Below are 25,736 nucleotides of genomic sequence, written 5' to 3'. Positions count from 1 at the left end.
AGCCCAGCCCAAAGCGTTTCACTTTAATAAAAAAAAAAGGGTACGAGCCGGTACCGTTTTGCCCCCACAAAACGCACCGCCTCGACTAAAATCAGTATCAGACGCTTCCCTCGCCCTCATACAACGCTTGAAAGTAAGCCATCGAACCAGTGAGCTGCCACCAAGACGGAGACCAACAAGCAAGGCAGAAAACGCGAATAACAAATAATAAAAAAAAGAAGCAAATGGAAAAGAAAGCCAAGATCAAAATCGCAATCACGATTGCTTCTTTAGCAGCAATATCCATTTTGTTCACCAGGCAACAGCGGAGACGCCGAAAGCTGAACCAATGCCCTCAATATTCTTGTTATTTACAGTCCGAACCAAAGCCACAACACAATTTCAAGCGCGTTTTAGCTGATAACTCTTATTCTCCATTCAAACACGCCAATAAAGGTGCATTTTTAAAATTATATTTTCATTTTATCATTATTTCATTTATTACTCTTTTTTTTTTGTTTTGGTTTTTTACTTAAATCCTGGCGCTCCGTTTTCACAGTTATTGGTTAAACGCTCTGTAGAAAGTTAAGCTTTCCTCTAGTTGTTTAAATTTATGGTTATTTTATTTTCCTCGAGTTGCTAATCAATCACATAGAGGGAAAACTGAATTATTGAAGTAAATGTGGTTAACTTTTCTGCTTCTAATTGTAGAGAAATCTTCTGGCTCGCATCCTTATGAATTGGAGATTACAGCTTTGTTAGAGAACCCTCGACCCGAGTTTGATTTTTCAAATGTTGATTTGGATTTGCAAAGGAGTGACTCGTTTGTTTGGGTTGAGACCAAGTCGCAGTTGAATGAACTTGCCAATGCGTTAAGTAAAGAATTTTTTTTTGCTGTTGATACTGAACAGCACAGCCTACGGTCATTTCTTGGTTTTACAGCTTTGATACAGGTAAATGATTGAACCATGTTTTTTTTGTTGTATTTATGATATGTTGATTCTCATGTTATGAATTGTATTTATTTGAGCAGATTTCAACTGAGAAGGAAGACTACTTGGTTGACACAATTGCATTACATGACGAAATAAGTATCCTTCAACCATTTTTTGCTGATCCTGGTGTTTGCAAGGTAGCCTAGTTGTAAAAATCACTATTTTCTTGTGGTGTGATATTTGTTATCTCATATGTGGACAATTTTGTGGTGTAGGTGTTTCATGGGTCGGATAATGATGTTCTGTGGCTACAAAGAGACTTCCATATTTATGTTGTTAATTTGTTTGATACTGCAAAGGTATGCTTTTAGTATTAAATTTCTGTTCGATCATACATCCATGTAATGTTGTTCTTTAGAGAAAGAGGTAGAGCATGTTTAGCAATTTCCTCACGGTGATTTGTTTTCAATATTTTTTCTGTTGTTACCCTGTAGGCATGCGAGGTGTTGTCAAAACCTCAGAAATCACTAGCTTACTTACTTGAAACCTACTGTGGCGTGGCCACAAATAAATTTTTACAGGTGCGGTGTCTATTTGTGCATTTTCCTGCTCTTTTCAGTCATTTTTGAAACTTCTTTTAAGACCCGTGTGTCTGTGTGCTTTGTTATAGGAAGCCAGTAAATTGAAAATTTATTTTTTAGTGATTGGGCATAACATTGCTTAAGAGACCATAAAATCTTAACTTGTGAACACTTCACTTTGCATTGTAGCGTGAAGACTGGAGACAGCGACCACTGCCTGCGGAAATGCTGCAATATGCTCAAACTGATGCACATTATTTATTGTATATTGCAAAATGTTTAGTTGCTGAGCTCAAACAACAGGGCAATGGTACGCGTTCTAGTTTCACTAATTCCATGCTTTGTTAGTCATTTGATCTTTCAGTTATTTTATATTGAATTGAAAATAAAAAGAATAGAGCATTTAGTGCGGGCGTCACTTGTTAATTATTAAGCGATAAAATCCATTGCCAGTAATGAGTCAATTAGCTTTATTCTTATTTTATTTGATAATGGAGAGGGGGATACCTTAAGAGAGTCCACATCCTTGAGGAAAACTTTGCTGGATAGTTCTGATGTGATCTATGACAGTTTCCCATTTGAGATGAGTAGTTAGGGAAGAAAACTTAGCAAGGTCAAAACAGGACATTGAATATTGCGCTGGAACCTGTGTTCAGCCACAATTCCAAATTGATTATTTTTTAAACTTGAATCTACAATTTTGTATAGTATCAAATGCTAAATATATGAATGTATCAGAAAACTCATATTGCCCCGATGACAAATTCAATTTTGTTCTCGAGGCTAGTCGCCGTTCAAACATGGTTTGTTTGCAAGTCTACACCAAAGAGATTGAGTCTTATCCTGGAGAAGCAGCTGCATCATCGATATTTTTCCGACTATTGAATGGCCAAGGAGGTGTTTCTTCAATTTCTTCTGTAACCCAGGTGTGATTCTTCTACCTGATCTTCACTGCAATCAATAGAACTTAGCCTCTAGAATCTTATAACATTCAATAATTTATTCTTGAAAATCAGGATCTTGTGAGGCGGTTGTGTGCTTGGAGAGATTTAATGGTAAGTTGTAACTTGTCATTTTGGCTCTCATTTTGAGAATAGACTTATGAATGCATGGAGAATGAAGTCAATATTCCCTTGCAAGCCATGGGAACTCTACTGGTGGAAATTTTATAAAACTTCAAATGTTTTAAGATGCCTCATAAAATAGCATTTGTCTGTACATTTTTTCCCCCCTAGACCTTAGAGTTAAGCAGTGATATCACCTTTATTTATTTATTTTTCAGGTGGTGTTTCTTTCAAGAGCCATTTACCTGTAATTCCATTCTGTTCATTCTAGCATCACATGGTGTTACATTTCCTGTATACTTTGTCATTGGTGTGGACTGGAAAACTATAATTTATTTATTAAGCTTTCCACATGGTGTTCATTTCCTTTCAGGCTCGTGTGCATGATGAGAGCTTGAGATTTGTCTTATCCGATCAGGCTATTATTGCTCTTGCCAATAAAGCTCCGGCTAATCGCACAGATGTATACACCACCATAGCTCAAGCTGATTCGGATGTTGATTGTTTGAATCTTAGTTCCTCTCTACCATCTCCATCCCCAGTTGTTTGCAGTCATTTAGATGATGTAGAACGTCAGGTTTGCAATAATGTAGAAAACCTTGATGATATTTTGTTAGCAAATCTTCAGAAGTGTCTTGGTCCAAATGGTAGTTGTCCGTTATCTGTTTTTAATTATGTTTTACCAGCCAAAAATAACTGGGAACTAAAAAATCAAAGCAATAAATTCGTTTACAAGCAAAATGGCGTTAAAGTTTCAAGGCAAGTTGCTAAGAAGGCTTCACGAGATCTGTTTGTCCAAAAATTTTCCTGCAAATCTCCAGTTTATCATAATTGTAGGATCTATGCAAATGATGGGCGGTTGCTTTGTTACTGTGATCGCAAGAAGCTCGAATGGTTGGTAGATTGTCTATATTTTGTTTTCAATTCAACTATAAATATGCTGCAGTTTACAGAATTATTTTCATCTTACAGGTATCTTACTCGAGATCTAGCAAAACTTGTTGAGGATAACCCACCTGCTATAATGCTTCTTTTTGAACCCAAAGGCCGGCCAGAAGATGAGGGCAATGAATTTTATATTCAAAGTAAGAAAAATATATGCGTCAGCTGTGGTGAAGGAAATCACTACTTACGCTATCGAATAATTCCCTCATGTTATAGAATACATTTCCCTGAGCAGTTGAAAAGCCATAGGTCCCATGATATTGTCCTACTTTGTGTGGACTGTCATGAAGTTGCTCATGCTGCTGCTGAGAAGTATAAGAAGCAAATTTCTGCAGAATTTGGAATTCCTCTTTTCATCCATAAGGTAGCTGATTCAAGGAAAGAAGAAGCTAGACCTGGTTTCTCTGCATCAATTACAAATTTTGAGGAGGCAGGTGTATCTCCTTTGCAGTTGCGAACGGCTGCTATGGCTCTTTTGCACCATGGACCAACAATGCCATCCAACCGTCGTGAAGAACTGAGACGGGTAGGAGACTATATCTTTAGCCCCTGATTTTTTTCATTTTGGTCAAATTTTCATTTTTAAGATTCACTGGGTGTTGCATACTGGCATCAGTAACACTGATTGGATAACCACCAGTGATAGCCCATTTTAGAGTTTTCATTCTGCAGTAGTATTGGTTTAGTTGTTATTCAAACATTATGATTTAAAGAAAATGCCAGCTAAGTTTATTTGATATCAGAAAGTTCCGGGTGCTTAGTCACTTATTAAGATAAACAGGAGATGCCTTTTATACATTAGTGCAATAATTTACTATTCAAAACCAGTGAAAATAACTTGTTAACGTATTTATAGTTTGTTTACTAGTTTCTTATTTTAGGAACTTCTATCTCCACCCCATGATTAATATTTACAATTTTGTTTTTCTGGTTAAAGGAAGGAATTTATATGACGAGGGATGAGCTTAAAACTTTCTATCAATCAAAGCTGTCTCTTTGGCATTTCTTTTGCACGAAATGCTAATGATTATTGTTCTTGAGCTATTCCATAAATGGAATTCACTTTTCTTGCTCTTGCAGATTGTCATGAGATATTATGGAGGAAGGGAAATATCCGAGGAAGACTTGGAAAGGGCTCTGCTAGTTGGCATGAGTCCTCGTGAGCGAAGACGACATGCGAAGAAGAGAGGGTTGTCTTTAAAAATGTCTAAACCCACCGACTTCCCAAATAAACAGCAGGATAGTTATCCTGGTGTCACGGTGGAATCTGCCGCTATGGATGCAACCAAAGCTGATAATGTACTTGGTTTACATGCTATTGAAACACAAAAATCAGGTGAGAAAGAAGGCCGAAGCTCTTTAACAGAAAGTCATGAAAGCAAGCCCCCTACATTTTCAAATGGAGGGATTGATCAACTAGTCTTTTCTACCATTTGGAAAAAGATGAATTCTATGAGCAAAGTTTCTGATTCAAAAGATGATTCTGTTGGCAATGTTGATGATGAATGTGAGAATAGCAGTGCACAAAATGGTTTTGGAAGTAGCTCTCCAACGCCTAATTCTAAAGTTTCTTTATTAGGACATGGACCTCATGGAAAACAAGTTGTCAATTATCTATTACGGAAGTACGGGGAAGATGGCATTCGCCAATTCTGTCAAAGGTGGAGACAGGTTTTTGTTGAAGCTCTTCATCCTCGTTTTTTACCGGCTGGCTGGGATGTAATGCACAGGTATAATGCATTACTTTTGCACATATTAACACGTATCATGCTCTAATCAAGAGAATTGACATATTCCTTGGCAACACCCCTACCTATATGTTGTCCATTATCAGTTCCATATCAGCTTATTTAATATACAAAATTTTCAGGTTTGCTTCAAGTACAAAGTTATTAGTCAGATTTATTTGAGTTTCTTACTTAATCAACTTGATAAAAGAAATATACAATTACAAAGATCAACTTGCATGATTATGACTGTGTTCCAGCTTTGTGAATTTCTTGTGTTACTTGAAAACCTCTTCAATCACTTGTTTTTGGTATTGCAAGAATGGAGACTAATCCCTTCCCACCCAAGTAATCAGGGCTCAAATCCTGTACATCTTGTACCACCACAAATGGTTTTACTGGTTAAGCCGATTGGCACCTACATTTGACTAGTCTTACTCACTAGCCATATGATATATTATGTTCCCTCGTCAACTTTTACATATGTTTATGTTTAGCAACTGAATTTTTGTTTTATTTGTCCAAGGATTTGATTGTGAGCACTGTTTTTCCCAGTGGCAGAAGAGAATTTGGTGAATTCAGTGTATACAATCCTGCCAAAAAACCTGCTGATGATGGTGCCGCTGAGATAAATAAAATGCACCATTGACACCGAGAGATCATGCTACTTCATCTGCTGGTATTATTTAGGAATTGGATAGGCTTCAAAACTTAAAGATCTGTTTTTCTTTTCCAATCATGTCCTCAATGTTGTAACATAGAAATCTCTTTCAATTCCATTTTATTCTTTCTTAAATTCTATTTGGTAATTGACAAAATCATTAACTTTTCCAGTTGCATCTTTAAATGTCTCTTCTCCCGTCTGACCGGTTGTAGTTCATTCGAAGGCATAGTCGCAAATGAATTTTACTTTAACAAGATCGGTATGTATGTATGTATTATTATTATTTAACAGAGGAGATTATCATGATGTTAGAAAAAATGCAACGTAAAACATAAAAATCATAATGCCGGGAGAATCCAACTCCACGAAAACCACTCTGATATTCTTTAGTAAGTCTGTCTTTACACGAAGATGAAGTGGTGATAACTAATAATTTCCAGAACTTCATCAAACTAAATGATGTGCCCCTCTCGTTACAATGCAAAGAATGCATCAATTCATGAAATGTCATAAATGACATGAAAAGGAAAAGCCTGTGGATCTCCAGAAGATTGGTACTACATCACATGAACATAGTATCTGCCCCAAAAAAGGAAAAGAAAAGACGCTAATATTAGCAACAAAATAGAATTCGATTGCAAGGTTTTTGAACCCAAGATTGAAAAAATGAAAACATACCAGTTAATTCAGCATTCACAGCATCAAATTCCATCAAAGTGTCAACAATTGCGACTTATGATCAATGCCATTGAAGATGAATGTCCCACACATAGGAACAAACTGTTTTGTAATGAGCTGTGGTAAACACAATGAGTCTTGTCTTAGAGCGGAAAATAACTTCAAAAGCCAAACAGAAGAACCTAGCTAAGATAGAAACACAACCTTAATGACTTCCTGCGAGGCAACTCCTCCAATGAACGCAGCAACAGCATGGAGCTCTGCTGCACCAAAGCGACACATCTCGTTGATAAGATCCTCAGTCAATGTTGAACCATTGCAGCCCAAGTCATTTAGCACACTAACAGCTGTAGTTTTCAACCGAGATATATCTTCATCCATGGGGCTGGAGACATTCAGCAGAGAAATTATCCTCCAACGATCAAACTACAGGAAACTACAGGAAACAAGAGTGGGCTTTTCAAAGAACAGGTAAAAGTGACATCAGTTCTTACCCATCAAACTCCCCAGGATAATTGTTATAATTGGCAGCGAACCTGTCAACTGCTCTTAGGAGAATATAGAACCCCATCGCAACACTGCAAACACAAATAGGAAAACAGGTTACAAGTAATTTTTTAATGCTGATATATCAACAGCAACTCGGATTATATTATACTTCTCAGCATAAAATATTTTCCAGCTTAGAACTTCTTCAAGCTAACTCTCCAAAATAAGCAATGCCATTATGTCTTTGTAATCAAGCAATGCAAGAATCCATGAAATGCCCAGACACATTTAACCATAGCAGGTCACTTGCATGAAACAGGGAATCATCACGAAAATCAAAACCTTTTATTATCGTATATGATTTATTGACATTATTAAAATTATTGCTATTAATATTTAAGAAAAAAATCAACAGAACTCTCAACTGAGCAAGGATAACATATATGGAGATTTGTTTGGCTCATGAAGCTTCGTTAGAAATAAAAACTTCGGATATCCTAGAAACTAAGCACATATTCAAAAGACATAAAGAGGCTCACATGCCTGCCATAATCCCTACAAGCAAATTGAATGAACCGGAAAGAAAATGAGCCTCACAGTCAAAAAATATAACTCTTTTCATTACATGTAAAGATTTGATTGCACTAGACTCATTAGTGCAAATATTGTATGTTTCATTTCTTTCAATTAATCATAGGTTAGATTGGGGTGGCGCAGCGAATATGTAAATTTTCTTGCCTCATGCATGTTCTATTACTCATAGAAGAAGCCAATCATTCAAAAGCTATAAGGGTGCTTCAAGCAATGCATGAGCACCAAAAAAGATCACGCGATATCATAAGGGATCACAGGACAGCGAAGCCTTAGTTAGAGAATGTTGTACAAAATAGATAAATCAACATCTGAAAGCAGAATGGTTAACTAGTCACCTATAGTCCTCATCTGTCAAATACTTCTGAATGTCCGGAACGGAGGGATTGCTAAACTCATCCTCAAGAAGGCGGTATCTGCAAACCTGCACAGAACAAGTGTCTCATTGAACAGCAAATCAAAAAGGTGAACATAAATTGTGTCAGCATAATCTCTTCAGGACTCTAAAATATCAGTTAATTCTCAAATCACTCCAAAATGCCTGTATGTGTATCACATTCTTTTGGCATTGAAATCATTAACATTTACAAGTACATCTCATCACTGGGGTGAAATTCTATATGTAGAAACAGATATATGAAGGAAAATTCAAGTCAGCAGGAAACCTGACAATTAACACCTAGCTTCAATAGGCAGAAAACCTTTTTTTTTTTGGGAGAGAAGGGGGGGGGGGGGTGTTATGGGAATACAGGCAGGAAGGGATTATAAACAGGCGTTCTGATTGATGTGCCTGACAAAACGTTATTGCACATCATGAAAAATGGAGTTGTGAAGACGTCAAAATTATAATGGTTCAATCAATCAAGGGATACAAGCAATTGTCTACAGTTTAGAATCATAATTAGAGTACAATTTTAACATGCTTACTTTGAGTTTTCTAGCATTTCTACAGAAACTTTTTATTGTTGCCTTGGAGATGCTCTCTGGCTCTCTACCGAGCTTCTTTAGATTATTCCTCACCCGTTGCTCAATGGCAAGGCAATCAGCCTCAGCCTTGGCTTGGTAGATTTTTTGTAAATTCACATAATGCCTGCGTAAAATTTCATTTGGCTTTTGTCACCAATGCTTTTCCTTTCCAATATAAAGGAAAAAGGAACTGAAAAATTCCTGCAGAAAAATCACTCACTCAGTTGAAGATGTCATATCTGGTATCGATCCCTCAAGGGGTGCCTCACCACCACCTTCAGTAGCAATGAACTCCTACAGAGACAGCAATTTAACGACTTAGTGAATGTAAAATTATAGCAGCAGCAGTAGTAATAGCATAAGATGGATGTACAAGCTGTAAAACATTTGCATTAACTTTCGTACAAATGCCCCAGTGTAAGAGTAATTCGATAGATGATCATCAAACAACTTACCACTCTCTCACCATGCCCTAAACTCCGACATTAAAGTAAAGCAAACAAATTAATGTTAGAAACAAGCAATCTTTAAAATTACCAACCTTTAAAGCTGCCACCATCACCCAAAAATCTGATGAAGTAGAACTAAGTTCTGCAGAGCTATCATTAATTATTTGTTGCAAATCAGAACCTAAGATGCCACAGAGAGAGAAAGGTTAATTATCTATTCACAGGCAACTCAATTAGATGAGTGATTATCACACTCAACTGAAATCAAATTAGCTATGGATACAAAATTCGAAATGAAACAATAGAGATGATCCGGTATTCAAAATTCATGTTGAAAGTTCATAATAAGTGAGGAGTTAATGTTTCATAGCAGTAATAACCTCTCTATTCAATTTGTTTCAACAGTTAAATACTTTCTATGTCAAAAATACAAACTCATAAACCATTCTAGCTGAGAATCTAGACTCTTAATCAAGGCCAAAATTGTCCAATAACTATTTTCATTACATGGATAAACAGCGAGATAAGTCAATTGTTTTCCTGTCTCAAACCTCATGCAGGTACAAAAATCCAAGGCCGACCTATTGCAATACTGAAAGGAAAGAATGAGCTATCTGCAGACTGCAATACTTTGCTCAAAGCCAGTTCTGCATACAGAACAGAACCCTTCATTTTCTGGCATTGTGAAATTAGGTCTGAAGCCCTTCCTTTCAGTTTTGAGCTGTGAAATACATGTTCAGGAATATAACATTGTTAGATATTAAATCCTATTTTTTGGCCCTCACCTATTATCTAAGCTTAAGCTTTTACGTTTATTGGTATCACCGATCAAGATAGGTTGACTAAACCACCATCGTATATTCATATTGATTTAATTAGAACATTTGGTTTTTTGGTTGATATATTAGAGGCTGTGGTGTTGTTTAATCAACAAGCATTGCACTTGAAAAGGCATGTTAGACAGTTAGAGGTTAAATACAACTTATTAGGCACTTACCCTATATCTTACCCATCAGCTTAAGGAGTTAGGTTAAGTGGTTACCTTTTTTTTTCTTTAATTCAAATTTTATCAGCAATTGAGCTCAGATGTGCAGGATTTCACCCAAGAGGTGATGGTAAAACACCCTATTTTTGAGTTAGCGCAAGCTTTGCCACTGCCCGTGGTTCCTTGGTAAACGTATATGATGAAGATCAAATTCCCCTTAAACAAATTTCTAGTTGCAGTAAGTTCTGATAAACTTTCATCCAAAACTTCAAAATTAGAAACTTACTTATTCCTGGAGGAGCAAAGACTTTAAAGGAGGCCTCAATAGCTTCTTTATAGTTGTCTTCATCGATTGCAACCATCTTGGACTTAAGAAGCTCCTAAGATGCACAAGACCCCAACTATATCAGTCACGTTAATGGAGAGCAGTAAAAGCCCAAAATATAAGTCAGGAACCATGTAACCTTAAACTCTCTTTTCTCTTCTCTGGTTGATGGAAGGCTACCCCCATGGCTATTGGTCCATTCCTCAGACATCTTAATAAGAATGACAACATACGGTGTGTGTTTGTGGGCGACAGGATCAGGAACATTCAAATCGAATGTCTCTGCAAATCTATTGTAAGAAAATACCAACAGATTAATACGACTAGACCATAATTAGTATGTTTTCAGATTAGAGGATACTGCACAAAGTAAGAATATATGTTAGAAAGGTAAAAAATGTATGCCTATTTAGACCGGTCAAAAACATATTACAAATATAAAAAGACACAAAAATTAAGCAAATAAGGAAAGAAACAAAAAACCAAAATTCCTTACTTCCTTAGCTCAGGCCATGGGTTATTTAATCGAAGGTCATCCAGAAAATGATCAGGCTTTGACTCAACCACTGTATGTTCCTGACTCAAAAAATAAACAAGACGAAGAAGATTAAGAAGATTTAGCAACCTTCATGCATGCATAAAAAATTCTAATCTTTGAATGGATTATTATAATTTCTTCCCCCCAAACCAGCTCTCTCTTAATTCCAGAAATCTTGACTGAAAATTCACAATCCCTATATTCATCTAGCATGCTTAGAAACTTTGATTGCCTTGGTTTCAAGTCAATAAGAAATATACGATCCTTCAATTTAACAGTCATTTATCTATGTTAGAGTAGGCCGATAAATGAACCCAAGAAGTAATCCTTGTGTGCAAGTGTTTTCTTGTAAGGCAACTTACTAGGTTTATTTTCAATACTCACTTTCTAACATGCCAGGATAGCGAATAAGAATTAGAGACACTGGCTTACCTTCACACTGATTCGAACAAACCCAGTGAGGCCATAGGAGCGAGCAAAAATCAACATCACATTTGCCTCTCTACAGATTCTATCAAGCTTTATCATTTTTTCTTCTCCCAGCTGAAAGCAAAGTTAAAAAAATTACTCCAAGATCTTACGATTAAAGACAATGAAGATAGTAGTCAATTCTTTATATAAAGAAGGAAAATCCAAATTACATATACTAAAGATAGGGCATTAAAGAGTGCTGCTGGTCATAGCCACTAGAGAAAGAACCAGGTTAATATTTTAAAAGATAAAAATTCCACCAGAATTAAAGCTACTTATACAATAAAAGCTCAAAAATGATTGCGAAAAATCTAAACATTGGCACCAAAAATATATACCTGTGTGGCCACAACCAAAGTAAACTGAGAGAAGAAGGGAGGGTTCATTTCAATCAGTGCCTCAGGATACTCCTCAATAAACTTGGCTTTAACAGCATCGTTGAGCTCTTGAAGAAATGCACACACAGACTTGGCTTTTGATTGCCCAACACATGACTCATCCACTACCAGCAACAACAAAAACATACTAAGAACAGGAAACATAGAAAGAAAATTAAAATAAATAAATCTAATGAACGGAGGAACATACACATAAAATTGTTTCCAAGGTCACCCACTTCAACTTTAGACCCATCAATTACTGTAATGCTTCCAATCCCGCCAAGAACCAGATTTTTCAAAGTCTCGGAACCTGTAGGACCACAGTTGAGCAAGCATACACTTGCCTTTTCAAGAGCTGCTTGCCCTTGCTCACCCCAGATCCTACAATTTCGACATTAGATCAAATTTTAAAAATAATAAATATAAACATTATGTTCAGCATTTTATTTTTCACTTTTGAATTTCAATAGAGTTTTCTTCCGACTAAACGAATATGTTTGGTAATATCCTTATTAATATTATTTTTTGCAATTTTATGTTTCATGAGCTACTGTCATTGCAAGAAAACTAAACAGCGAAACACTATATAGTTACTAGAAGCTCCTACCACAATATAAATAAAAATTAAATAGTGTAAAAAAAAATTAATGATCACTTGAGAGTTGACATAGACATCCCATGAAAATTATCTTTCGAAATGAAATATAATTTGTTATCAATAAATATCGGTAGATTTATTATTTAACCATCTATGATTTTTCCAGCAAAAGAGTTACTATTGAAACGAAGAGAGCTTAAACGAAAATTATTCCGAGTGGAAAGTTATCGGCCTACAGAAAACACGGAGCAAAGAGAAGGTGGAAGACGATAATAATGGGAATTGAGGAGGGCAAAACGGTCAATACAACTACGACAGTGAGGAGGTGGGGTTGAGTACCTGAGCTGGCGGTCGTATTTGGTTTTTGGTTCCGCCATTGCTGCTGTTCGTGTGTTTTTTTCTTTTTTCTTTATTTAAAATTTCGTTTTTCTATTTCGTGGCCGCAGTAAAATGAGAAGCTCTCCGTGCTCTTTCAAGTGCTTCTTAACTACGCAATGTCAGTGTGATTCGCATTTCTAGCTGCACATCGTTGATCGGAAAACTGAGGATTCTTGGTTCTAGCCCTAAATAGTAGGTAGAAGGACAGAGTTACCCTTCTCTAAAGAAAAGTAGTAAAACTTCTATAAATTAGTAGTACTGAGACTATATAAAATTTATTAATTAAAGAGATATTAGTTAATTAATCGATAAACAATAATTTTTTAATTTATAAAGTTATAATTAAATAACTAAAATTTTATTATACTTTATCAATCTAGTCAATTAAATATGAGTTAATTCACTAAATATATATTAAATTAATTAAAAATAAATTTAAAATTATTATAATTTTTCAACACCATGACTTTAGATGTAATAAGAAAAATTAGAGATTAAATCCAACTACATTTAAATTACAAGAAAAACAAGTAAAAATAAAGTTATATAACAATTATGTTTGTAATTTAACAAGTTATTAATTTATATTATGAATAATATTAGAGAGTTATATAAAGATTTTCAGAAAAAAATATTATCTTATTAATTTATTGAAATTATTAATTTAGTCAACCCAATCTTTTTTTTTTTTTTTTTTGACAGTAGGCAACCCAAGTTTGGATTGTAAAAAAGTAAAACTACTTTTTCTTTTTGCTTTTAACATCAAATTTCAATTTCATTGTTCAATAAAAGGTCAAAACATAATGATTATTTAGAGTTTATAAAATTATAATGCATTCCTCATATTAAAGCTTGTTGTTCACAAATTTTTAATTTTCTAATTATGGTCCTAATCGAGACAACTATCAAGTAACTGGGTTGCGGTAGCTCAATGGCAACATTAATTTCAAACGAAACAATTCACTTTAAAAGTCAAGCTGATTTTTTTTATTGTTTACATTATTATATTTTTATAATTTATTTAATTAACTTTAAAAATGAATGCACTAGAATTAATATAATTTGAACATAAATTTATTAAATTTTAATAATTACGTACAAATTTTATTAACTTATACCTTACAACATAGTGATTATCATACATTCTAAACTTTTTTTTTAGTATACCAGCTACAAATTTAAACTACAACATCTCAATCCAAACAATCCTAACACAATAAATATACTAGTTCATTTACGAATTACTGAAAAAAATTAAATGTGATTAATTAACATTTTCATCAGCAGCAATTAGAAAGTTTCGACATAAGGGTATTTAAGACATTTTGTTTCCATTTCTGCTGGAACTCAGAATTACTAATTTAGTTATTAATTTTCAGTGGCTGGAGACCGAATGGATTATTAAATGGAACGCCCTTGTTTCACGCACAGGCACAGCAAATAGATATGAAGAATGGCTGAACATCTAAGAAAGAATTATTTTGTGTAAATTTTGCTTCACCGAATTACTTTTAAAACTATTCAATCGTTAAACGCAGAGATCTAGCTTGAAAGTAAGGATTCTAATTCTGTTTGAAACTAGCAAGCTCTCATAAGAGCAGTGAACAATGGGAGTACCTTGAGGCAGTGATCCATCTTGTTTATAACTTTCATCCGAATTTGCATGATTGCGCTAAACCCTTCAAAATCAAAACCAAGGTTGCTTTATATATTCATACACCTTCTGAAGCTTGAACAGAAGTTTGAGCAATGCCATCTACAGACAACTAGATAATGATGTGATCGATCTATTAGACTATCTGCACCTCTTTCACGAGCTCATAAAATTAGACACGGGCCAAACAGATTGCAGGGCCTGACATCTCTAATAACATATTGCTGACAACAAAATCTGCCCTCAAAAAGTCTCAGCTTCTGTGCATGACAACAATGTCAATCAGACCTGTATGTCTGTATCCACTCAGTGAAAATGTGTGCGGACGTGGCAGACTTTGTTACATAAGTGAGAGGCACATATGATATAATGTGGTTGAAACTATAACCCGAAAAGGAGCTAACCAACCTGCATTACAAGATGGAGAGTATGTTCATTGTCGATCATACTTCATACACATCTTACAAATGGAATGTAGTGGAAGAAATGCAGAGTGAGAATAACAAAGAGAATGTCGATCCAGTGAACTTATCAGGCTTATGCATCTACCAACTCAAATGGGAAATCATATCAAATTGAGAATACAACGCTGTTGAATACCATACACTAGCTGAGAGGTGCCTAGATAGAAACTTCTAAGAACAATCTCAAAAGCTTGTTGCAATTAGATCCAAAGTCATCACAACACATTCTATCTGAAATGAATTTCAATAAAGCTCCAAACTAAAACCAATGGTTTACTTAGAATGAATCACTTCAATTGATAAACTTTAATACCTCACAGAACAAGCGATTGATGTGAATCAACACCCTCTTTCAGATCTAAAACTAGAGACTTGGGACCCTTACATTTTGATAAAAAAAAATATTACACATTTGATTTAGAAATGAATTAAACAGAGCACCTGCATTTACATGAAAACTAATTAATCATCTCAGTCATGCAGTGGGAATGCTCTTGCAATATCCTATCTATAAGCATTATCATACTAAAATGGCATTAAGTATAAACTATCAATTAATTATGAATATAACACAATTTATAAATCACAATGCAGTCAATGCTAAAATTATAGATAAATTAGACCTCTCTGATATTTAATTCATCGCCAGAAATTATTGAACTGCATAAACTAACAAAAATATGATTAATGACAAATATATCAAACAGTTATAGAATCTTCAGTCAAATTCATTGACTAAAGACATAAATTTAAAGCAGTGTGAAGGTAAAATCAGAAATCGATCTATAATCGCAAGATCTGAAAATGGAAAAATGTGCTGATTTTATTATTAATTTGAGTTCCAAGATATTTTTGACACAATCCCGCTACCATTCCTCTAAAACTAAAATCTACAAAAATTTTAGCAACAGAAGTAAAAATTCACAGATTGACTGAACTAATGAGCAACGACTATGTTACTGTCACTATTAAAAACATCAATGAGCGGATCGGGATGATCCGGCACGGGACCCGACTGGCTGGAACCGAGCAACATTACGGCTTTAGCCGCGACAAGCTTCTTTCTCTGAGGACACCGCGGGCCGTAGATCCTGCCGGAAAAGCACGGGAATGCATCGATCACGTTGACCGGGGGCTCACCGTCACTCGACGGCGGAGAGATCTGAGGGATAGAGCAAACCCTAAGCGATCTGGCGCTGATTTTGGAGTCCCGTAGGCGGGCGAGGGCACCGGGCTTTAGGTACTTAAGAAACGGTTCCGATCGGGTGATAGATTTACGGTGGAGAGAACGGATCCTCCGCTCCATTTTAGAGAGAGAGAGAGAGAGATTACGATTTAGATTGGAGTCTTAGGGTTAGTGAGAGATACAGGGGATTTAAGGAGAGGTAAGAGAGGCGGGAAACGAGACGAAGGTTTTGAAAGCGAGCGAGAGGCGCGGGATATTTTTGTGGGGCTTTTGCCTTTGGAGGTAAAATGAGCTTCTTGTTTTATTTATTTTTCAATCGTCGTGTTTTCACCGGCCTGCTTTTCACGAGAATGTGACGCGTGGCGTCTGGTCCCCGCAGCCTTTTGCATTAGCTTGCGTTGCGTTCGCCAGTTTGTGTAACTGCCTTGGGTCTCCATGCGATGCCGTTGTTGGTATAAATTATAAGGGAAATTTACGGCCATCCACTTATTTGTTTAGTCTTTTATAAAATTACATAAATATTTTTTTTTAACGCACCACCTGAAGTTATTCTTTTATTTCATTTTTTTACTTCCATTTAGTCTCCGTTAATAGAGTTAACAAAATATTAATGAAATGACTTTTTTACCCCTCAAGGGAAAATTACAATTTAAACGAAATAAAATATAAGAAAATAAGATTCAAAAAATGTAACTGTTAGCTCTCCAACGACTACAATTTCGGCTATATATAAACACAAAAAATCATAAGAAACATGTCAAACAGCTCACAATGCTCAAAGACGTCATCTTCAAACACATCATTTATACCATTCATTTGCCATTTTTAAATCTCAGAACCAGCCAAATTGAAACCAAAAACCTGCTTATACATCAACCTAATCTGCCTCATATAATCCATCAAACCCATAACTGCACATTAAAGCAAACAATTATGCCATTCATTTGTCCTAATTACAACCATTACCAACCAAATTGAAGTTAAAAACCTACTTATACATCTACAAAATCCGCTCATATAGTCCATCAAATAAATAATCCACACATTCAAGCTCACAACTTTTCCTTTTCTCTTTTACAAATGGCATCGAGTTATAGCTCAAGTTCTGTAGTTAGAGGACAGTGTTGAGTGTTAGAAAATGCATATTTATAAAGGAGAAAACTGTCATTTTACATTTCAAGTCTTACTAACAACCCTTACTTTTATGTATTTAACCTTCTTGTGATTTAATTACATGTGTTTTATTTTAATTAAGTATTTTATGTATTTTAGGGGCATCATAGTTATTTCACAATAAACGAGAAATCAGATGGCAAAACGGACATCACTTTTAAACTCAGGACGGTCGAAAACCTTAGGAGGAGCATAAAATGAAAAATGGCATTGTTCACATGTACGGTACTATTCACGTGTACGGTACTGTATACGTTACTGTTCACGACACTGTTCACATAGACGGACCGATGATGTGGCATTGACTGATGAGGTGTCACGATCCTGTTGGACTAAAATTCTTATATACTGTTGATGGTGACGTGGCAGCATATCAGTGGACGAAAAATCTCGCATACGGTGCATGCATCACACAGGATTATTTTCAACCAAACCGTGTTACTGTTCATCCGGGTCAAACCGCGTTATTGTTCAAAGTCGGGTCAAACCGTGTTACTGTTCATCCGCGTGGTCAAACCGTGGACTGTTGACTGATGACGTGACGCAATCCTGAGCGTCCAAACTGTTTTTAATCCGATGGCCATGATTTACTCCATGTATCTATAAAAAGGGGGCCTCTCCCCCCTAATTTGATATCTCTGAATCCATTTTTGAGATCCATTTTCTGTAATTCCTTCTCCATCTTGTATTTTCTTCGTATTTTAATAAATTCCCATTTTGCCCCTAGTTCAATTATGAGTGGCTAATTTTCTTTCAAACTTGGGTTGAAGGTGAAGTCTCAACATGTGTCATGGGCTTAATTTGGTAAATTTATTTTCTCTTCCCCTCTAGTTTTTGTGGATGTTTTGACTTCTCGTCGACAAATAATACTAATCTTGTCTAGTACCGCCTTGGTTTCACCGGCCCTCTAGTACAAGGTTATTATTATTTGGCACGATAAGCCCTTAGCACCATATTGATTAGAGCGTGGTTCATGAGGTGTGGATTCCCCCCTCATGATTTAATTGGCATTAATACAGATTATTTAGCCCATGATGCATGTTGATACGGATCCAGATACCCAAGTACGTCAATTTAATAGATTTTCTCTTCAATTTATTCTCTCAATTGCAATTCCAATTTTAGAATTTATTCTCGCCATTTTAATTTAAGTATTAGCATATTCCAAATCATTTCCACCATAAATCCAACTACCCATTTACAAAATTAATTCTATATATAATTAAAATCCACCTCCTCGTGGGATCGACACTCGTCACCATTAGTCTATACTACAACAGATTCGTGCGCTTGCGAGTATATTAAAATTTGCACAACAAGTTTTTGGCGCCGTTGCCGGGGAGGTAAGTAATTTTAATTCATAGAATTAATTTTTTTGAATAATTTCTTTTATTTGTTTTCTTGTATTTTTTTAATTAAAAAAAAGAAAAAAAAAGTGAATCTACATATAAAGGTTAGTATTTCTTTTCTTTTTCTCTTCTTTAACATTTTGTAATTTAATTTTCAATTTAATTTTCTTTGTAATTTTTATTTTATTTTATTAATTTAATTTTTAGTTAATTTATTTTACGTATTTATTTTTGTGTATTTTTATAGAAAGGTTGTAATAGCGCAATAAGGTTAGTATCGTAATTTCTCCCTCTTCTTTATTTTTATTTGTTTTGTTCCCATCTTTATTTTTATTTTATTTGTTTTGCATGCATGGTCGTAGGTCATTATTACCTAATCTTGAACCTATAGACCTTGAACTTGAGAAAACACTTCGCACACAAAAGCACATTAAAAATAAATTTGGAATGGATTTACAAGCACCACAAGAGAGGCCATTTAAGGACTATTTTAGTCCCTTAGCTAATTTGAGCACATCATGCATAAGATACCCAAATGTAGCTGCTAGAAGTTTTGAACTAAAACCTAGTGTGCTGAATTGTCTCCCCACATTCTATGGCTTAGAAAATGAGGACCCATATAATCATCTGAATGATTTTCATGCCATTTGTCAAACTTTTAAATATGAAAATTTTTCAGACGATGATGTTAAACTCAGATTATTCCCATTTTCTTTAAAGGATAGAGCTCGTTCATGGCTTAATACATTGCCTGCCAATAGCATTTCATCATGGGAACAAATGGTAACTAAATTTTTGAATAAATATTTCCCAGTGCATAAAACCAATGCTATTCGCAGGGAAATCTCGGAGTTTACCCAGAGAGAGGACGAGCAATTTTTCGAAACATGGGAGCGATTCAATGGGCTACTCTTGAAGTGTCCACATCATGGGTACGAGAAATGGCACCAATGCCAATACTTTTTGGAGGGATTACTGCCAAATGTGCAAGAATGGCTAATGGCAACAAGTGGAGGAGAGCTAATGTCAAAAAGTGCATCAGAGATTTGGGAATTCTTCCAGCGACAAGCGGATAATTCCCAACAACGGAGTCGATCACTCAGGAATACTAGAAGAATTAAGGGAGTAAATGAGGTTCACATTGACGAGTCAAGTTCAGAAATTAAAGAAGTCAAAGCGATAATTGAAGGTCTCTCTCGACAAATAGCATCGTTATCGACTGCTAAATCAACAGAGCCACATGACCATGACTCATACTCAGATCAAGCCAATGCCATAGGTGTAATGAGAAAACCATCGAATTACAACCCATACTCCAACACATATAACCCTGGATGGAGAGACCACCCCAATTTTTCATGGTCTCAATGATTCCAACAGAACGGACCAGCAGCTCCAGGTCCACCAATTCCACAAAATCCTCAAGCCTCTCAGCCACCATTTAGACCATACAATCAGAACCAGAACTACACTCAGTCTAGACCATGGGAGGATGCATTCCAGAATTTCAAGAATGTTACTCACTCCACGATTGAGCAACAGAACCGCACCATTGATGGACTACAAAATGAGTTGAGAGCAGGCTTCAATTCACAAGTCCAATCAGTTTCAAGCCTCGAGAAAATGGTGGGACAACTTGCTTCTTCAGTTCAGACCTTGGCAATGACTGTTGAGAAAGGGAAATTTCCAAGTCAACCAGTGCCTAATCCTAAAGGAGTACATGAAGTAAGTACCAGTTCACCACAGCAGCATGGAGAGGTCAAAGCAGTCATGACCTTACGAAAAGGAAAAAAAGTCGACAACAAAGTGGAGATGCCGGTGACAAAAGAAAATCAAATTGTACCTGTGAATATTGAAGACTCATCACCGGAGGAGAAAGAAGAAACCAACCCACGAAAATACGTTTCCAAAGCTCCATTTCCTCAGAGGTTAGCGAAAGGCAAGAAGGGAAAATCCACAGGTGAGATTCTTGAAATCTTCAAACAGGTAAGTGTTAACATCCCTTTGCTTGATGCTATTAAACAAGTTCCATCTTATGCCAAGTTTCTTAAAGACCTTTGTACTAAAAAGAGAAACATGCATGTTCAAAAGAAGGCATTTTTAACAGAAAATGTTAGTTCTATACTCCAACATAAAATTCATTTAAAATGCAAAGACCCAGGCTCCCCCATTATCTCATGTAGTATAGGGAACCACACAATTGAGAATGCTTTATTGGATTTAGGAGCTAGTGTAAATTTGTTGCCTTATTCAGTATTTGTGAAACTTGGACTGGAAGAATTACACCCAACTCCAGTGGTGTTACAGCTTGCAGATCGGTCCACGAAAATACCTCGCGGTATTGTGGAGGACGTACTTATCCAGGTAGACAAGTTTTATTTTCCTGTTGATTTCATTGTAATTGACACTCAACCAATACATGATTCAAGGAAGCACATCCCCATTATTCTAGGCCGACCTTTCTTGGCAACTGCGGATGCTCACATTCAATGTAGGACCGAAAATATGCAGTTGTCCTTCGGCAACATGACTATGGAGCTGAACATCTTCAACATTGCCAAACAACCTCACAGTGCAAATGATGGAATTGTTGATGTGGATTTAATTGAAGCATTAGTTGATGATACTTTTGTTTCAAACCTTAGTGATGATCCTTTACAAACATGTTTAACTCACTTTGGTTTGGATTTTGATATTGACAGATCGGTCGATGAGGTCAATGCCCTGCTTGACTCAGCACCATCCATGGACACTAATAAATGGAAGTCAAGAGTTGAACAACTAGCACCATCAGAGAAGAAACTCATCCCATCATCAGAATCACCACCAAAACTCGAGCTCAAACCATTACCCAACACTCTGGAATATGCATTTTTGGGAGAAGAAAGTATTCTGCCGGTAATCATCTCATCATCCCTCAATGACAAACAAAAAGGTAAGTTGTTGGATGTTTTAAAAGAGCACAAAGGAGCATTAGGATGGACCATAGCAGACATAAAATGTATAAACCCAGTAGACTGCATGCATTACATTTACCTTGATGAAAATGCTAAATCTACTAGGGAAATGCAACGTCGGTTAAATCCTAACATGAAAGAAGTTGTTAGAATTGAAGTCCTTAAGCTATTAGACGCAGGTATCATTTACCCCATTTCTGATAGTTCATGGGTCAGTCCTGTACAAGTTGTCCCCAAAAAGTCAGGAGTCACAGTAGTTACGAATGCTGATAATGAATTGATACCCACTAGAGTAACTACATGATAGCGTGTATGTATTGATTATAGGAAGTTGAATTCTGTCACACGTAAAGACCATTTTCCTTTACCATTTATTGATCAAATGCTTGATAGATTAGCAGGCCATGAATTTTATTGCTTTCTAGATGGCTACTCAGGATATAATCAGATTCCCATAGCACCAACAGATCAAGAGAAAACTACTTTCACTTGCCCTTTTGGCACATTTGCATATAGGAGAATGCCATTTGGATTATGTAATGCACCTGCTACATTTCAACGATGCATGCTAAGTATTTTTTCTGATATGGTTGAACGATTTCTTGAAGTCTTTATGGATGACTTTTCTGTCTTTGGTGACTCGTTTGATCAATGTTTACATCATTTAACACTAGTTTTGCAGAGATGTATCGAGAAGAACTTGGTCTTAAATTGGGAGAAATGCCATTTTATGGTAAAACAAGGTATTGTTCTCGGTCACATCATTTCGAGTAAAGGTATTGAGGTTGACAAAGCCAAGGTGGATCTCATTTCTAATCTTCCTTCACCCAAAACAGTCAGAGAAGTAAGATCTTTCCTTGGGCATGCTGGTTTTTATAGACGTTTCATTAAAGATTTTAGCAAAATTTCTAGACCCTTATGCAATCTACTTGCTAAGGATGTACCTTTTGTCTTTGATGATTCATGTCTTATTGCGTTTGAAAAATTAAAGCATTTGTTGACATCATCACCCATCATTCAGGCCCCAAACTGGAGCTTACCATTTGAGCTAATGTGTGATGCATCTGACTATGCAGTAGGAGCAGTATTAGGACAAAGAGTTGATCGAATTCCGCATGTTATTTACTATGCTAGTATGACATTGAATGATGCACAGTTGAACTATTCAACTACTGAAAAAGAAATGCTAGCAGTAGTGTTTGCATTAGAGAAATTTCGATCTTATCTCATTGGTTGTAAAATAATCGTGTTCACAGATCATGCTGCTCTTAAATATCTTCTCACAAAAAAATATGCAAAAGCTAGACTAATTCGTTGGGTGTTACTTTTGCAGGAATTTGACTTGGAATTCAAAGATAAGAAAGGGACAGAAAATATTGTGGCAGACCACCTCTCTCGTCTCCATTTTGACACAATTACAGAGCCATTACCATTAAAAGAGTCATTTCCAGATGAACAATTAATGAGTGTGGAAGTATTACCTTGGTATGCTGATATAGTTAATTATCTTGTTACAGGTAAACTTCCAGAGCAATTGACCAAGCAAGATAAGGCTAAATTCTTTGCAGAGATAAATAATTTCTTTTGGAATGACCCTTATTTGTTCAAGTATTGTGCAGACCAAATTGTTAGACGATGTGTCCCAGAAAATGAAATTCAGAATATTCTTTCATTCTGCCATGAACAAGCTTGTGGAGGCCATTTCAGTGCTAAGAAAACAACGACTAAAGTTTTACAATGTGGTTTCTATTGGCCATCTATATTTCGAGACTCTTACACTTTCTGTTCTTCATGTGATAGGTGTCAACGAATGAGGAGCATTACGCGAAGGAATATGATGCCACTAATTCCAATTTTTGGATTCCCTCGAGCAATAATCAGTGATGGTGGTGCCCACTTTTGTAACAAAGCATTCAAAGCACTTTTGACAAAGTATTCAATCACACACAAAGTGGCGACCCCGTATCATCCGCAAACCAGTGGCCAAGTTGAGATCTCCAATCGAGAAATAAAGCACATATTAGAAAAGACGGTGAGGCCGGACAGAAAAGATTGGTCATTAAGACTTGATGATGCCTTATGGGCATATAGAACGGCTTTCAAGACCCTGATTGGGATGTCACCCTACAGGCTAGTGTATGGAAAAGCTTGCCACTTACCTGTGGAACTCGAGCATCGTGCATATTAGGCCATTAAGAAATTCAATTTTGACATGCAGCAAGCCAGCTCAGAAAGAAGATTACAGCTGGCAGAACTTGAAGAAATTCGCAATGATGCATACGAAAATGCCAAGATTTACAAGCAACGAATGAAAGTCTTCAATGATAAGCAAATTATGAGAAAATCGTTCATTCCAGGTCAGAAAGTGCTTTTATTCAATTCTCGCTTGCACCTATTCCCAGGTAAGTTACGCTCTCGTTGGTCTGGTCCCTTTATTGTTCATACTGTTTTTCCACATGGGGCAATTGAAATTAAGGACCCAAAGAACGGTGTCACGTTTAAAGTTAATGGTCAAAGATTAAAGCCATATCTAGAGTACCAACCACATGACGAAGACACCGAAATAAATTTGAGTGACCCACCAAATTTGAATTGATATTTTTCTTTTCGTTGATTTGATTTTTCTTTCTTTCTTTTTATTATTATTCTTTTGCTAATTGAAATTGTTTTTGCATAAGTGTGTTTATTTTACCATTAAGTTTTCTCTTATCATTTTTAATCATGAGTCTCATACTTAGACCGTTCCTCCTGAACATTCTTAAACCACTTCAATGTGTCAAAACTCATCTCAAAAGGCAGATTCAATTTTGTAAAACACAACGCATTTGGGTTCTACAACCACCAGAGTTAGTAGCCTATGTTGAAGGTTTAGAACGCCAACTCCGAGACATTGAGAGAAGTGTTTACGACATCCAGTTGGAGCTTGAGGTAAATTCAATAAGATGACGATTTTAATTTTCTTTGTGTGTTTTCATTTGTTTTCTATTTGTGTGCTTTAGTTTGTTACCCCGGTGAAGTGGCGGATAACGGTACTCCGTGACAATCAAGTCGGTTACTTCAGTTTCCCATAATAACTGATATTCTGAGGCGAAGGTATGGACAAAAACGAGATTCTAGCGAAGCTTCACAAGCGATTCCCTTCACTTCCTCAGAATGCCCTCCTTACGATCTATAAAGCTCGGTCCGAACGCATGCGATTATTCATGAGGAATAACATACCTGCTGACATCCGTTGGTTAATCGAGGCTAAAGTACGATCGGCAGGTGAGTTACCTCCAAAATTTATTGCATACATGCCTGGTTGTGGTAAAGGAAATTATGCAAGAAAACGACGAGCTCGAAGAATTTCTGTTGCTTGTCATAAGTGTGCTAGAATGAGTTGCAATAAAAACCCATGTTCTTTAGGAATGATGTCTGATAACAGGGAAGATAAGATTCAATTCATTAGGGATGGCTTGAATAAGGAGTCATTGGATGATATCCTTTTGTCTCTTGAAACGCATCCCAGTGGATATGTGCAAGGAGCGATTCTCCAGTTATGGCCATTATTCCAGAAAGAGCATGCACGATATAGTCTCGGGAATCTGACTATAAACGACCTTGTTTGCCAGTTTATAAGAAAACTGGATAGGAAGTCTATCCTCGACCCATTGAGGGCGTTCAAGCCGTTTCTGGACGTAAAACCAGAGGAAGATGTGAGCCACAGTCGCAACTACCTGTAAATATCCTTTTACTTTATTGTTATTTTATTTCACTATTGTCTTATTGTTTGCATTATTGTCTTTAATAATTTTATTACTGTTTGCTTTTTCCTTTTTACTGTTTTCTTTTTGACTTGCGAGCCACGTGCTTTACGCGTTATTTGACACTGACATATTACTTCATACACAACCATAACCCACTATCACCGAGACTCTTAAATGTGATTTCTTTTTTGTTAAGCACTCACAAATTATTTTTGAGAAGTATCACAATGTCAGCTACTCCCAATAGACAATTCAAGAACATTTGTGTGCTTTCTGGATTTACATATGGCAAACATAAAGAGTTCGTTGAGGCAGCCATAGATCTTGGTCGAAGCATAGCAGCGAGAAAATTACACTTGGTGTATGGAAGAGGTAATCGAGGGTTATCAAAAATGGTCTCAGAAGCAGCTTTTATCAGAGGAAGTCAAGTGTTAGGCATCATCCCAAGAGTCTTAAAACCATTG

General features: G+C 36.2%; 2 protein-coding genes and 1 non-coding gene across 5 annotated transcripts; 1 reads left to right on the top strand and 2 right to left on the bottom strand.

The window, feature by feature from the left end:
• The first annotated feature begins 71 nt into the window (after nucleotides 1-71).
• LOC102608683 (protein RRP6-like 3) lies at nucleotides 72-6,078 on the top strand. 3 transcript variants are annotated; one of them, XM_006469618.4, is made up of 12 exons: nucleotides 72-435; nucleotides 691-932; nucleotides 1,013-1,111; nucleotides 1,190-1,273; nucleotides 1,409-1,495; nucleotides 1,685-1,805; nucleotides 2,234-2,421; nucleotides 2,512-2,550; nucleotides 2,933-3,453; nucleotides 3,532-4,030; nucleotides 4,585-5,234; nucleotides 5,787-6,078. In XM_006469618.4, the coding sequence occupies exons 1-12, from the start codon at nucleotides 225-227 to the stop codon at nucleotides 5,878-5,880; spliced, it is 2,835 nt and encodes a 944-aa protein (XP_006469681.1). In that variant the 5' UTR covers nucleotides 72-224; the 3' UTR covers nucleotides 5,881-6,078. The 3 variants fall into 3 exon arrangements, with proteins under 3 accessions (XP_006469681.1, XP_052290701.1, XP_052290702.1); XM_052434741.1 differs by having other exon boundaries at nucleotides 2,933-4,030; XM_052434742.1 differs by having other exon boundaries at nucleotides 2,933-4,030; nucleotides 5,758-6,078.
• Nucleotides 6,079-6,227: 149 nt separating this feature from the next.
• LOC102609153 (NEDD8-activating enzyme E1 regulatory subunit AXR1) lies at nucleotides 6,228-12,963 on the bottom strand. Its single transcript, XM_006469620.4, has 15 exons — nucleotides 12,705-12,963; nucleotides 11,976-12,148; nucleotides 11,726-11,889; nucleotides 11,349-11,459; nucleotides 10,875-10,954; nucleotides 10,518-10,668; nucleotides 10,340-10,433; nucleotides 9,161-9,249; nucleotides 8,840-8,913; nucleotides 8,581-8,743; nucleotides 7,992-8,077; nucleotides 7,068-7,151; nucleotides 6,778-6,958; nucleotides 6,574-6,690; nucleotides 6,228-6,474 (listed from the first exon to the last, which is right to left on the bottom strand). Exons 1-14 carry the CDS (start codon nucleotides 12,740-12,742, stop codon nucleotides 6,607-6,609), a joined length of 1,572 nt encoding a protein of 523 aa, XP_006469683.1. The 5' UTR covers nucleotides 12,743-12,963; the 3' UTR covers nucleotides 6,228-6,474; nucleotides 6,574-6,606.
• A 6,437-nt stretch (nucleotides 12,964-19,400) lies between these two features.
• On the bottom strand, nucleotides 19,401-19,504 carry LOC127900503 (small nucleolar RNA R71). Its single transcript, XR_008052686.1, has one exon. It is a non-coding gene; the product is annotated as a small nucleolar RNA R71 (small nucleolar RNA).
• Between the last annotated feature and the right edge of the window lie 6,232 nt (nucleotides 19,505-25,736).

This window comes from Citrus sinensis, chromosome 2, assembly GCF_022201045.2.
Source record: "Citrus sinensis cultivar Valencia sweet orange chromosome 2, DVS_A1.0, whole genome shotgun sequence".
NCBI classification, from domain to species: Eukaryota; Viridiplantae; Streptophyta; class Magnoliopsida; order Sapindales; family Rutaceae; genus Citrus; species Citrus sinensis.
Note: the sequence above shows the minus strand (reverse complement) of the source record. Positions and strands in the feature narration are given on the sequence as shown.

Coding starts and splice junctions, on each gene's coding strand:
- LOC102609153 (XM_006469620.4), bottom strand. CDS start 12,742: ATGGCGGAACCAAAAACCAAATACGACCGCCAGCTCAG. Junction 12,149..12,704: donor AAATACGACCGCCAGCTCAG/GTACTCAACCCC, acceptor TCGAAATTGTAG/GATCTGGGGTGAGCAAGGGC. Junction 7,152..7,991: donor TTGACAGATGAGGACTATAG/GTGACTAGTTAA, acceptor TTGTGTTTGCAG/TGTTGCGATGGGGTTCTATA.
- LOC102608683 (XM_052434741.1), top strand. CDS start 225: ATGGAAAAGAAAGCCAAGATCAAAATCGCAATCACGATTGCTTCTTTA. Junction 933..1,012: donor GTTTTACAGCTTTGATACAG/GTAAATGATTGA, acceptor TTATTTGAGCAG/ATTTCAACTGAGAAGGAAGA. Junction 1,496..1,684: donor CCACAAATAAATTTTTACAG/GTGCGGTGTCTA, acceptor TTTGCATTGTAG/CGTGAAGACTGGAGACAGCG.